The sequence below is a fragment of the Parambassis ranga genome, chromosome 16 (genome assembly GCF_900634625.1).
Source record: "Parambassis ranga chromosome 16, fParRan2.1, whole genome shotgun sequence".
Classification (NCBI taxonomy): Eukaryota; Metazoa; Chordata; class Actinopteri; family Ambassidae; genus Parambassis; species Parambassis ranga.
The window spans coordinates 9,112,166-9,126,603 of NC_041036.1; the positions used below are offsets into that span (position 1 = coordinate 9,112,166).

Here is a 14,438-nt window from a genome sequence, read left to right on the forward strand (position 1 = left end):
TTCGCCTCGGAGTGGTTACTGGGTGTCAGTCACTGCCAGCTCTGGACTGTCGCCTGCTCTGTGCGCAGCGTACGCACGGCACGGAGCGCTCCGGGATAAACATGTAGAGGGAAAGCGGTGCAGGTGAAGTTACACCACGGAGGAGATCTGTGAAGGATAGAAAGGAAAGCACCGCGGAGACCCCATAATGACTGCTTGACCTCGCCTCTGTGTGGATATGGAGGGGACCAAAGCGTCCAGTCCTGCCTATGTTTGCACAGCAGCGGCTGCTTCTCTTGGTGCTGCTGTGCGCCCGACGGGGGATTTAGCTGGGTTTGGATAACTTATGCTATTGAAAAGCTGTTTAAAGCTGATGGATATTTACAAAATGTCGTGGTGATTATTTTACAATGCTTTATCCGGTTAAGGTTCTTGTGTTTTTATTTTGATGCCTTGGGGATATGTGGAGTGCCTTTATAAACGGCTCGGGGTTGAACGCTGGGGGCGGTTCTGGCGGAGGATACGTCCCGGCTCAGGGATGGGAGTTTGTGCCGTGCTCCAGGATGGAGAGGGCGCACAAAGGCAGGGGCAAAAGTCGCAGCCCGCTAAGAAGGATCTCTTCTCCACCCACCGTCTTTAGTCAGATCTACGAGCCCCAGTTCGGTGCTTCGCCCACCGGAGAAGAGGGTGGAGGAGGGACCCAGTTTGAGATTCTCAGGGGACAAATGTGGCCCGGTGCTGAACCTCAGCAGCAGCAGCAGCAGCAGCAGCAAACACAACACACTCGGCTGAAAAAGAAGTTTGATGATTTAAAAAAGAGACACATACAGGACAAAGAAGAATGGAAGCGAGAGAAGGAGTGTTTGTTAAGAGAAGTGGCTGACATACAAGTAATTGAGAATGTTTACTACCCCTGTAAAATCTAAATATATGTCTGCGTCAGTCAACATCCTACTGGGAAGTTATTTGACTGTGGCACTTGTTCATTGTGAATTTGTTGTGTTAAACTAAAAAAGACACCATTCATTTGATTTATATAGGCAGTTTATAATTAAGAATTCCTTTTCCTTTTTCTGCTTCACTGATAGTGATTCAATGTGATTAACAAGATTGCTGCCAACTGTGTTTCCATGCAGGGAGGGGAGAACAGGAGGATTCTGCTGGACCTGAAGACGGTTTTGGAAGAAGTGCAGGCGGAGGTGAAAAGAGAGGAGGAGAAGAGGAGCGAGCTCCAGCTGCAGTATACCAGAGACAGATGTGCCTGGGAGCTGGAGAAAGCTGAGCTTAAATGCAGGATTGCGCAGGTAAGTGGGGGATGATGATGATGACGGTGGTGCTGCATGGGTGGGATTTTTGAGGTTGTGGGCTGCATCCAGAAAGCATCTCTGGAACTTTAGTGTTGTGTGTGTGTGTGCAGGTACATGTACAAATGAGGACAGTTATTCAAAAATAGGATACCTCACTTAACATTGCTCACATAATTTAATATTAGGCTATTCTACATCTTGTGTGTGTCACGTTTGTATATCTTTCCATGTCTGTGCATGTCTGGCATTCCGTGTGGTGTGAACTGGTTTTGCCCCCCATATGGCAGGGTGATAAGTCACCCTGGCATCCAGCCAACTCAAGCCCCAGTTCAGACAAAAGATTTGCACTGAAGAGACAAACTTGGTTACCCCGGCTCGACCAGACGCTCGTTTTCTTTTATATGCTAACTCTAGCTCGATAAAGTGTTAGCCTGTTCTGTGAATGGACAGCTACTGTTAAACGTGGTGGAAATAGGCAGAAAATACTTGGGAGTCTGCATACCAGTGCCATGCTGTGCCAGGCAGATCACTTGAACAACCATGCATAGCTATTCTTCAAAGCAGTGTGGCTTTAGGGATTTAGCATTTTTTGTGGTTGTATCAGAAGATGGATTTATTTTGCTGCCCTGAAGTAGAAGTTTAAATCTGATGTGACTTGTTCAGCCTTTGTAGACTTAAAGTTCTGATAGTGTGAAATCTGATCAGATCTGGATTTGTTTATGTGCTGAACGACTTTGTGCTTTTTATATCTTTACATTCTTTGATGTTGTGATGACAGTGACTTTATCTGCCAGTTGAGACCAGTCTGATTCTCTCATAGACTTAAGCCGATCGCACATCCACTCCTCACTTACAGCTCTGCTCTCCTTACTCCTTACTTATTCTATAATATGGTGCTGGACATTAGCAAGCTCGTGCAAATATGTTGCTAAGCTGCTGGGTAAAATAACTGATGATATGATAGCACAGGAATTCCAAACAGTAACGTGGCTTTAGCAGAAAACATAGGTGCTTTAAATAAGTTGAGGGCACACTGTTACTGTCGCTTTGTCCCTCAGGCCTTCTCACAGTGTGGCTGACAAAGAGCTATATAAAAACAGAAGCATCCATTGTTCTCTTCTGTGTGTGTAAAGCCCAGTGAGGCAGTGCCAGACAGATAATTCAGTTTCCTCTGGAAGTTCTACAGATGCACACAATGAAAGTTTTTACCAAGATTCTGATTGAATATATATGAGGGGCTCTTTGGTTTGGACAGCAGAGATGAGTGAAATTTGTATTTTTTTAATATATTTTTCATGTTAATCTGTGTGTTTATGTGTTAGTCCTACAACAAAGTAACTGCCCATTCCAAAAGTGCAGTAATTTTGAATAGAGCATGCATTAAGCTATGCAGAGAGTCGCATACCGTTTTCCACACTGATCGTTGTGAAATGTGACTTGGAATGAAGCCACGCTGAGCTCCATTGTAAAGGCTGTTTTGTCACAACGCCACATCCCGCCACAGTTTATGCTTTTGGGTACATGTTTACCAAGTACTTATCTAAGGCTGCTCATAAGGTTTAAAATAAACATTTTCTGTATCCATCTGCAGCTGAGCAATCAGATGACTGATTTACAGACTTGTAACCAACTCTTTTTTTCACAGAGAGAGTTTAGAGTAAATTTGTCCATAACCAAATGTTGGTCTTGGTCATTCTTTTCCTGCAGTGGAAAAAGACCTGATTTCCTTATTCATACACTCAGTTAAAAAATAATTGTGCGATTTGCATGTACCTTTGAAAAGGGTTCTTAAGTGCAATCTACTTTTTTACTTCTAATTGGTTCATTTATTATTGGCTGCACAGAACTGTAGAGAAAAATTAAAATAAATTAAAAATCTGACAGCATGGGACTTGCATCCACTCAATTAGAATATTGAAGTAATTTTTAGCCAACCTGTAAGTGAAATGGCATCAGGAAATCTAAAGTATGACATGGTCATAGTGGCCTCAAGAGATTATGGCTTCTAATCTCAAGAGAGTCAGTTATGTGTAAACATGGTTGCAGCTCGGAAACAGTTGCATGCTTGTTCTATTCTTGAGATTTTAATTACACACTGTTCTCCACGCTAGTTTATGGCTGAATGTAACATACTGTGTGTTGTTTCCACGTCATTTCTGGACACTACTACTACCACCAAATACCAAGGAAGCATTCAAGGTCCCAGGCAGAGGTCTTAGGCTGGATATTTCCATGCATATTTCTCTGTATGCCACTGATTTATGAATGCTGCTGGCAGCCAGGAGACATCGCACTGTGTCTTAGCTGCCGACCCCCCCTCCACTCTTTACCTCAGCTCCCCACCGCCCCTGGGAATGTGACATTAATGTACAAGGCTGTGTGACTGCTATTTATAGTGGTTCACCCTGGTGACACAGTTACCTTTATATACCCTGTGCCACACAGTGACCGTCAGGGTGGCCAAGTGTAGTTGGAGGTTACTCTTCAAGACTGAATATAATGTTTTTCCCAGACCTGGATGTGATGCTGCTGATCTTTGTTTACATGTTTAGTTCCTTCACCATTTCCTTTAAGACAATCATTGATCAATGAAAACAGTGGCTCAGCCCTCCAAGCATCTTGTGTTTGGACGTCCACTGTTTGTTTATATTTACATGTTTAAATAGACTGTGGACAGCAGCCATCATCTTCCATCTCTAATTGTGGATTAAAGACAGACAGAATGGGTTGACTTGTTTCTCTACACCATAATTTCTTGACCCCAGGCCACATGCAGAAATAGCACCATGACTGAGGCTTGTAAGAAGGCTTTGGTTGATGTCTGTGGCTGAACACTGAAATAACACATTCAGGCATGCTCGTATGCATTCTCTCTCTCTCTGCCATTCTAACACACACACACAGATGGATATATGCACATGCACAGGCGTTGTCCGTGGCTCTTTCCAGTACCAAAGCCAACATTTTCCTCTCTTTATACTAACAGCAAAAATTCACATTTACCACAGAATCTACAGATCTGCGTGCCACAACACACACCCTTTTCCTTACAGTCTTCAAAAGAGGATACACACTAACTTTCAGATAGGTTTCCCAAACACCATTACCACCAAATCTCAACTTCAGGCATTTCCAGGGCCTGAATTGAGAGCAGAGTATAAATCAGTGTAAAATCTTGCAATGTGGCAGGCTTTAAGCAGGGAAAATCCCAGAGGAAATGCCATTGATATTTTCATGAAAGGAGCATTGAAAAGTAGCACTCAGTATTATCTTATTTAAAACCAAAATGTTACATTTAATCCAATAAACTGGGTATTATTTGTAGTATCTTCTTTTCTGAATAATATAAAATCACGAGTAGACTGGCAAAGGCCACATCTCCAGAAACATTTTGTTTTGTGTAAACCTGCCATATCCTGCACTGTGTCCTGTGTTAGTGATATACCATAGAAAGGCCCTGAACTCACAAACCCAATGCGTGAGTAATTACAGGATATTTTCTCTCTGTTCTCTCAGTTTTTGTCGTCTCTCCCGCTTTACTCCACTGAACCCACTCACACTCATCCCCGTGGTGCAATATTCCCCACTTCCTCTACCTTCCCTTCCTGCCACTCCTTCATTCTTTTTATTCAACTTTAAACATTTTTCTCCCACTCATGCCTTGCATCTCTTGTCATCTGGCTCTCATCCCATCCAACTGAAATGTATCCTGTTTTTTCTGCTTTTCTCTCCTCTGTACCCTCTGCACTCTCTGTCTGGTTCTCTCAGTTGGAGGCTAGAGAAGCTAATGGATTGTTAAGCGGAGGGGTCCAGTCAGCTGCAGGTCCTGGCTTGGTGGCATCACATGGTCCCCGTGAACAACACTGTGAGACTTCGATGATCCGCAGGGAGAGGGAAGAGCAGCGGAGGATCTTGGTGGACACACATTCCACAGCCATGGACCTGCGCTGCCGTCTGGAGCACAATGAGAGGGACTGGTTACGGGAGAAAGCTGAGCTGCTGGAAAAGTTTGACGTGGAGAGAAAAGAGTGGGAGGGCCAACTGAAGGATATGCAGAGGAAAATAGAAGAGGTAGGCAATATCCAGGTACAGAGAGAGACCAAACAGGAGAACCTGTTTGGGTCAATTATAAAATCAGTTGCATCGTTTGACCTTGGTTTCTCCTGATGCTTACACTCTTATTAGGCCATCTCCAGCACCACCATCACAGTCTGAACCTCTGGTCCACAGCACACAGTTTAACCTAGCCACGTAGATGCAGACAATAGCCTTTCTGCACAAAAGTTGGAGAGCCTCCTCTTCCGTTCCTCAGATTCTGCAGCTGCACTGATCACAGATATTATTTTGACAGTTTTGATGGTGAACAGGATGTGTTGGATAGGATTGTTACATACCACAAGCAGCTCAGTGCATGGGAAGCCATATGCAATGCAGCTATGGTTCTCAGAAGGATGAATGATTATAATTGCATAGGTTCAAAGGCTAGGACAGCTTAACACTGGCGATGACAATGTTCAAATCTACAGATAAATAGAAGTGGATTAAAAACTGACATGCTCTGAAAAGCTAATTTGTGTAGTAGCTGGATAGAAAGCAAAAGCACTGGAACAATTTGCTATGAAAAGAACATGTGGCTCTCATTTGCCCCTTTGAGACCAGAAAATAAGAGAGGAAAACCACAGAGGAATAAAGCAAGCAGAGAGGCAGTAGTCCCATCCACATATTGCATGATGGGAAAGGAGCCCAGTCAACATGAAATAGTTACTATTTTGAGATTATCATGGTAGAAGGCTAGAGGTTATCCAGTGTTTTGTTTTGTTTTTTTTGGGAGAATTCTTTGAATGTTTTTTAATACTCTGGTCCAAAAATGTCCATTAGTTCCAGTGCTATCTTTCTTCACGCAACAGTTGTTTGTGATTGCGCATAATCAAGGGATCCAGAATGATATTGTGTAATTGTATTTTTGATGTAACTTTCTTCCGTGATATATTTAATGCCAGCATTACAGCCATGTGGGAGGGGAATGCAGTGTGTGCTGTGTATTTCTATTTAACATTGCTTTCCCTCCGTTACTGGAAAACACATAGACATAAAACATATTTAAACATTTGGCTTTTGCATTATAGCTGAATACAGTCTGACTTATTTTTCTTCTTCCCATTTCTAGCTATACTCTGAGGTGAGAGCCAAGCACGTGAGGCCCGGGCTCAGCCTACAGTCTACCAGCACGGGCTCCAGCGTCCTCAGTGAAAACTCCAGCAGCCACTCAGTTGCAAACAGACATCCACCTTTACCTGACTGCAGTCATGCCTGCAACGTCAGCGGTAACAGTGCTTGTGGTAACAAGGATGATAACTGTTTCCATCCAGACAGCCTCCACATGTTTAATGTTAGTGGTCAGTTCAGCCAGAATGACCAAACCAAACTTGAGCTCTTGGATGAACTGAGAACAAGAAGCAGTTGGCAGCAAGACACTGTGGATACAACAGAGCTGGATGCTATTCTTCATCGAGCTCCTGGATGTGGCACAACACAGGAAGCGTGTAAAGGGAAGGATACAAGTGTCTGTGTTACTCCTCAAGAAAGACCTCTGTGGGAAGAGATCGGTGATGGCAGCATGAGGAAAAATGCCACCGCTCTTACTGCAGTGAGTGCTTAGGACATTTCAGAATTTTATATAAAGATATATGTGTTTTTTTTGCTGCTATTATAAACTTGGATCTGTGTTTTGGTTGTACCCTGGTTGCTTGTGTGCCAATCAAACCTTTTATGCCCCAACTTTTTGTTTGTGATTAATTTGTACTATCCTTCAGTAACATGCAGAATTCAGCCTGACTTATTTTCTGACACTTTGTGTGTTTCAGGCTCTAGAGGAGATAGCCCGAGTAAGTGAGGAGCTTTGCAGTTATCAGGATGAGATCAGAAAGAAGGGTGGAGATAAAAGGTAAACCCTCAGTGCTATGCTAACATCTTGGCACCGACACAGAATCATGATGAGATCACATTTGTTGCTTGCCATGTACATAAATGAGCAGTACTATAAATGCTGTGGTTGTTTCAGTGCTGTTTGTGAATAACAAATATTGAAAATAGATTGTTAAAGGTGATTATGCTCGAATTCTTTTTCAGGAATCAATCTGAATCCTTGTGCCTACCTGAGGAAAGTGAGACACCCTTCATCAGTGATAAAACCCGCCTGGAGGTAGATGAAGCTCCCTCCAATCTCAGCCACATCTTTGATGACCTTTGGGTGTCAGAGAGGGAAAATTGGGTTCCCTCGTTACCAGATAACACCTGGCAGGACGCTAGAGGGCCAAACGAGTTCTGGACAACAAACACTGCTGATCCGGAGAGCTACACACAGACAAGCCCTGGAGTACACTCTGAAATGGATACAGCAGCTCCTCCTATCCCTCCCCGTACCTCTTCTTGGAATCTGTGCAGTCCTACGCAACCAGACACAGAGCTACACATCCCAGAATCCCCCATGTCGACAGTAAGGAAGTGCCACAGCCCCTGTGTTTTAGTGGACAGAAAGTGTAACAGCCCATCCATCGTCAGAAAGTTTGAGGCTATGCTACAGGAAAATGAAGGAAAAGTTTTGATAGATGGTGCGGTAACATCATGCTCTGTGCCTGCTAATGCTAACTGTAACAAGGGCTGCTGCCACAACCGCTGGTCCTGTGATGCAAGCAAGTTTACTAGCAGTAAGTTGTCTACGTGTGACACAGTCCAGAAAAGCTTCTCTGAAGTCAACATACGGAGTGCTGGAAAAGACCCGGCCTCAGATTGCAGCCCTGGATTTGGATGCTTAAAAAGACCTGAGCTTGAGACACCTCCAGTTGTCAGAGAATTGCCTGTTAATTTGCTTTTATCCCCTCTGGAAATACCACCTGCCAGCCCCAACCTCCAGGGCTCCAGGAGAAACATAATGCTGGAACAAAAAACAGCTGAGTTCAACAGAACTTTGTTTCAAGCTGAGATGGGCCGAGGGGTAGAGGAACAAGACAATTTGACTGTAACAGATGCCTGCTCTGTGGGTTACCAAACATCCATTACTGCATCAGACGAGGTTTTATCTCCCAAAGAGACTTTTCAGCCACACTGTACTGATGTCACCACTAGTGCTATGAGAACACATTCTGAAGTGACATTATCTCTCTCCATTTTGGATTCCACAATACAAAATCCTAAGCCCCTTGAGGTCAGTAAAGACAAGGAAACCTCTTCTGTCTTCTCATCTGCTCGGCCACAGGCTGAACTCAGAGAAGCCATGGTGGCCCCACAGAACCCTGTACACCATTCTGCAGTCAAGCACAAAGTTCGAACACCAAGCAGTCCTTCCAGAAAAACACAACACAGAGCAGCTACTGAGGCTTCTTTTCCTGAGCCCACCTTGCCTGTGGATGATTCCAGCTTCAAGAAAGAGGATCCCCATGGAGCAAAGCCTCAGCCAGGCAGAGCTGCTGTTTCACTCCAGCAGTCGAGCACTGAGAGCAAACAGACACAGATGACACAGCCAAGACATGTGTCTGACTCCTCCAGGCCTGGGCCCAGAATGATGAATGACCATCCCTGGAAGCCCCTCACTCTTGCTGCATATCCCCGACCTGAGGGATCCAGGTCCAACTACGGGGCAGTGGAAAGGATTTTGAAAAATTATGAGAGTGCAGCTCGTACACAACAGAACCAGAGCCAACAGATTGAGATGCCTTCGAGCTTTCACTCCAGTGTTAGGCAGGAGGAGACTGTCACAGAACTGGACATGCCGGACATGGCCCCCCTGCCTTTGCCACCTACTCTGAGACACACGCAGACTTCATTCACCTCACAAACGCTCACCACACACGCACAGCTCGGAAGCGCCATTGCCATTAAGGAGATGCAACTTGTAGTGCAGGTGGGTGGAGTCTGGCTCTAGTATGCAAACTAATATGCAGATGCTTTACTTGTTGATTTTCATTTTTCAGATGTTTGTGTTCATCTGTGGAAAAACTCCAACTCTGTATTTTATTTTGACTTAAGATCTAATTATTCTAAAGGGCCACGTCTGCCGGTGCACCTGGATGAACTTGTACATTTTGTACTGTTCTCTTTTATTTTGAAACACTAAGCGGTTGCCCTTGACTGAGGACAGCTCTGATGGGAATGTTGTTTATTTCGGGTATGTGCTAAAACACAGAAGCAGGCCAAAGCCTCCATTATAATCTGGGCATCTGGGCCATTCCATTGCTTAAAGGCTTCTAATAGAAAGAACTGGCAGTGTGGTATATAAAGTTTATCACACTCACCAGCTTTTCTTTCATCTTTCAGTCCTTCCATGGGGCCTCATAGCTGAAGTGTTGTTCTGGCCTTTGTGTTGTAATCACAGAAGTATCTGCAAGAAGCCAGCTGACTTAATGCCCTTGGCAGACCACAGAAGTAGGAAAGCTGAAGTGATTACTGTTTTAAAGTCATGCAAATGTTAGAGAAATTGTAGGAGAAATTATCAAGCCAATTTTACTTGACCTCATGAAAAGAATGTAATTAGAGGCACCACTTAAGTGTTTTACTTCCACCGTCCTGAAGTGCTGGTTCGCGGTAGACCCACAGCATATGTAACGCATTCACTTCAATTTTCCTCTTAACCAAAAGCAGTGGGATCTACTCGTGTGACCTTTTCACATGTCCGTGCAGATTTTTTTTTTTCGGCGTTCCTGTTTGAAATATGCCTGTTGTTCTCCGTAGGGTCAAGAAGACAACAGATGGAACACGTGACAAAATGACAATGTAAAGTATCTGAGTGTGAATCTGATTGTAGACAGAATTGTGTGATAATCCTAAACGTTAATTCATTTGTTTCTCCTCAGGAAAATCAGGAGTCACCTGCTTCTTCTTCCTCGGTCCAGAAGAACTTTTCGAGGCCGGCCCGTCCACCTAATCGTCGCCTCCCGTCCAGATGGGCCAGCCGCTCTCCAACTTCGTCCTCCTCCACCTCCTCCTCCTCTCCTTCTACCACCCCCGTCGTGCCTCCATCCTTCCCCCTCCAGAAACACACTTCCGCCTTTACCTACTCACATGCCTTTCACATAGAGACTGTCATCTGATGTCCATTTCACCAACCAGAAGCCCTCAGTGATAGCCTCCAAACCCTCTTTTATCTTTTTACTGTTGTATATACCAAATACAGACTGCTCCTCCACTATTACAGACTCAGAAGTGCTTTAGCTGTGAGTTCATTCAACTCATTATCAGAATGTAAGTGGCATCCAGTGAAGCCTAACTGACCCAGATCAGTGAACAGAGGATCTGCTTCAGTTACTCTGCAGTGTGCTCTGATTGTCTTGCCAAGCATCATGCATAGTGTCGGAAGACCATCACTTTCCAAACAATGACCGCAGCCTGTGTGTGTGTCATGCATTTATGCCAACCATCTGAATGGATATATCCTATGCTCAGGTCTGGATTCTAGCTTTGACTAGTGTAGCCTTGCAGATCTACCAACAACAGACTCTTCAATGCTCCCTCTGTTTACTGTACTGTATTTACAGCCTTTAAAGTGATGCTACTTCATGTTAGAATGGTCTACAAGCTCTCAGCCAAGTGAAACCCAGAGCAATGTATTCATCATGTACCTTATTTTGACTTTGTGTGCAACATATTTGTGTGTTTCTTGCACACATGATGATTTTCCATACATAATATGCAGCATCATGTTGAGTTCAGTCATAAAGACAGCAGAGCAAAGACTACTCTCTGAATACAGTAATGCCAGTTTTCTGCCTTCACTCTGTACCTTGCCTGTGACTAAAATATTTTGCTTTATATCCATGTTTGGCTCTACATTTTTCAATGTTAAGCAAAATCATTTAGTTATATATGAACCATTTTAAAAGTCAGTTCATTTTTTATAACTTTGTACCAAAGGCTGGTTTCTTATGCGTTTCTCCTCGGTTTAGAATTTGAAAGCATTGTTTATGAATGTTTTTTCCCTGTCCACCCACTGTTGATGTTTTCAAAACAAAATGTATATAAACCTCATCCTGGAGAGCCTTTTTTTGCATAGCATAAATAACGTTGCTTGTAAATGATATAGAAAGGCTGTTTTTTCCACTTTTACTATTTCTGAATGGTCACATATCAGACGTATCTGGGATGGTGGGGTCAAAGTGGTGAATCATATGAAAGTGATGCCTTTGCTGTTTTTTGTGTAATAAACAAGGACTTAATGATTTCCCTTCTCTTTCCATATTACAGTTAAGCTCTTGCATTTGTTTAACCCTTGCAGGATGTAATGCCTGCATGCCTCTCCGGTCCTCAATGACCACTAATTTAATATGTTCTGAACATCAATCAAATATTGCAGATTAGTATTTATGAATCGAGCTGTACGTGACCTTCCTGCTTACAACCAGAACCAAATGACTGTCTGGCTCCTCGTGCTTCGACCTCTGTGGTGACACTGTGATGCAGACCAACTCGACAGCAGCACAGAAAATGTCTTTCTATAATAATGTGTTTTTGTGTGTTTGAGTTCTCCTGTAAATGTTAATGCAAATTTATTTATACATGAAAAGCTGCCTTATTACTTCAGAATCTTACTGCACACACACTTAAATGGCCATTCACCTTCATAGAACATATAAAAAGGGACACGCCGCCATGCAAACATATAATCATGCACACCCGTGGCACTGACAGGGACGGACATGTAACCCCTCACCCTGAAACCTGGTACTCTAGGCTGACTGAAATAACAGGTGCAACAATGTGGTGGTGCCAGAAATCCTACCCCGTCGCTGATATATATATAAATATTGTCATTCCCTCCAGATGCCTTGCCTGGTTCTGTGCTGGCTGTCTCACCCTTTTTTCCCCTGTGTCAAGGTTGGACAATAGTGTAGATTCCCACTGCTGGCCAGAGCACACATCTGGAGGCTTCCAGATGCTGAAACTATTATGTAACTGGGCCTAACTGTCCAGATCCTGGTCCTGCTTAAAAGCACAACACTGGAAGGAATGTATGGAACAATTTGTATTTTGTCATGCAAGCTCAGAGTAAGTCTAGTTGAAATAATCAGTGAGTGGGGACAGCAGCTACTTCATACAGCCTACAAGTCATTGTCCTGATAGTTATTGGCAAACTTTAAACTTTCAGTGATAACAGTGAAAAAGGCTAAGACACGATCTGCTCTGAAAAAAGCTAAACAGAACAGGGATTGCTTTTTATTCAAGACCACATGTCTTAAAGGACTACATGCAGGCACAGTTTTCAAGATCTAATCAGATAGCTGCACAGCCCTTAGTACACTGTACACTCTATAGGAATTCTAATTAGCTGTGTTACATTTTACCAAGCAGCAACCTGCATGGCTTTATCGCCATGGCAATAGTGAAGCTTGTAAAGCTTGACTGGCCTGCGAAGAATGTCTTGCCCACTGTGGTGCATGGAACACTGGGTATATCTTTACAAAAATATTTTCTTCTTATGAAAACATTGGGTCACACTGTGCTTCTTATAACTGCTTCCACTGACAAGTGTTCATTGTTTCGCTAGCCTGACTAACTGCTCAGTACTCCTCACAGGAAACCCTGCTGGCCTCCTGAGAGCCTCTGGCACCTGCCAAACTGCCATTCTTCTTGCTCTGAAATAGAGCCTTACTGGCACTTGTTTGATCTGTGTGTGTGTGTGTGTGTGTGGCCTTTAAACTGATGCATGAGTACACTGATCGATATGCAGCTGTCTGGGGCTCCACAGGAAGTCAGGGGGAATGCGCTGTAGTCAGCATGGCTCTATAGGATAAGGAAACACACAGGCAAGGAGGCATGCATGCACTCACATTCACATTCATGCAGAAACATGTGTGCATGCATATAGATAAATGAGTGATGAGTGTATCTCTGTTGGTCTCTTTTTCCCCATTAGCCTGGTTGTAATTTCAGACGGCCTTCCATTATCAGTCTGCGGCTGCATCATCGATTTCCAGATAATAAAACCGGCTGAGAGGACAGAACAGATGATGAATGGTCCTGGACAGGCATCATGTGGGAATGGTTTCACAGGTGAACTTTATGACAGAGAACACACATATTACACGCTGCATTGCCAGTGAATATGTGGAAATCACTTAGAAAATCCTGTGCATTGATTATAATATGCATGCCCCTGTGTCCTCCAGGTGCTGCACTTCACTGAATGATATTTACAGACAGGTTGCAGGCTCGCTGACCGAGCTGAATGTACTGTACAAGAGAGTCAGCATGTCTGGGATGCCTGCCTAGGAAGAGTCCCACCAACCTTTTTTGAATTCCTTCCCCACTTTTAAATAGACCACAGTCAGTGTTGAATGCAGCTCAGTGTAGCCATGCTGATGACCTTTAATGAAGGAACAGAATAATTTAATCTGTAAAAGAAATCTGACTTAATCCAAGACTATTTGTATCAGAATATTGCAGCATGAGGGGAAGTTGGTGGATCAGTGATGTTTTCTTTCAGTAATCCAACTATAACATGCTTAGTTCCTGTTTTTTTCCAGAGATGCTCGGGGCTGTGAACAGCGGTAGAGGATATGTGAAAAGAAGTGAAGGATTTATGCTCCCTGTAGCCAGAGCTCAGACCACAGGGCAGGAAGTGTCTCAACCTCCCTCTCCTTTTCCTGCACCATCTCTTGGTATTTATATCCTCCTCTCACTCTTGTTTCTTTTGGTGTCAGCTCTGTCAACATCACCTTTTGTCTGACTCTTTTTTCTTTATATGCAAATGTGTTTTTGTGTGTGTGTTTTTTTTAACCCAGACCAATTTAATGCAGACAAAGGTCAGCAGCAATTTATGTCCATCTGTCTGTGTTTGCACTGTACTGTGATCCCAGAGCATTTCACACTTTTTACTGACCCTCAGAAAGGTGGCACCTCTCAGTATGATATTACATGTTTCTGGAAAGAGGTTGGAGCGCACATTTCCTCAGACGAAGTCTACATCGACCACAGATGGAAAACAGGAGCACGCCCAGCACCCAATAACAAAAGAGGGCCTAGCTTCTGTGTTAGTAGCCTTACTTTATATGTAAACTCCTCTCTGGAGAAGGTAATCTCCATCTCATTCTTGTTAATTTTCCAAACCTCAAATACCTTCCTTTGTTCTCTTTCACTAAAGATTTACACAGTCCTGGTTTT

At 43.6% G+C, this 14,438-nt stretch overlaps 1 protein-coding gene across 2 annotated transcripts; it reads left to right on the forward strand.

Annotated features, from left to right (window-relative positions):
* Window positions 1–11,499, forward strand: mtcl3a (MTCL family member 3a). 2 transcript variants are annotated; one of them, XM_028425247.1, is made up of 8 exons: window positions 1–869; window positions 1,116–1,283; window positions 5,055–5,357; window positions 6,454–6,933; window positions 7,151–7,230; window positions 7,416–9,186; window positions 10,014–10,055; window positions 10,136–10,277. In XM_028425247.1, the coding sequence occupies exons 1-7, from the start codon at window positions 441–443 to the stop codon at window positions 10,041–10,043; spliced, it is 3,261 nt and encodes a 1,086-aa protein (XP_028281048.1). In that variant the 5' UTR covers window positions 1–440; the 3' UTR covers window positions 10,044–10,055; window positions 10,136–10,277. The 2 variants fall into 2 exon arrangements, with proteins under 2 accessions (XP_028281048.1, XP_028281047.1); XM_028425246.1 differs by lacking the exon at window positions 10,014–10,055 and having other exon boundaries at window positions 10,136–11,499.
* Window positions 11,500–14,438: the final 2,939 nt, after the last annotated feature.

What these genes read in the sequence shown, in the direction of transcription:
- mtcl3a (XM_028425246.1), top strand. Translation starts at nt 441, where the DNA reads ATGTGGAGTGCCTTTATAAACGGCTCGGGGTTGAACGCTGGGGGCGGT. An exon ending in TTAAATGCAGGATTGCGCAG is followed by an intron (nt 1,284 to 5,054) that starts GTAAGTGGGGGA and finishes TGGTTCTCTCAG; the next exon opens with TTGGAGGCTAGAGAAGCTAA. An exon ending in AGATGCAACTTGTAGTGCAG is followed by an intron (nt 9,187 to 10,135) that starts GTGGGTGGAGTC and finishes GTTTCTCCTCAG; the next exon opens with GAAAATCAGGAGTCACCTGC.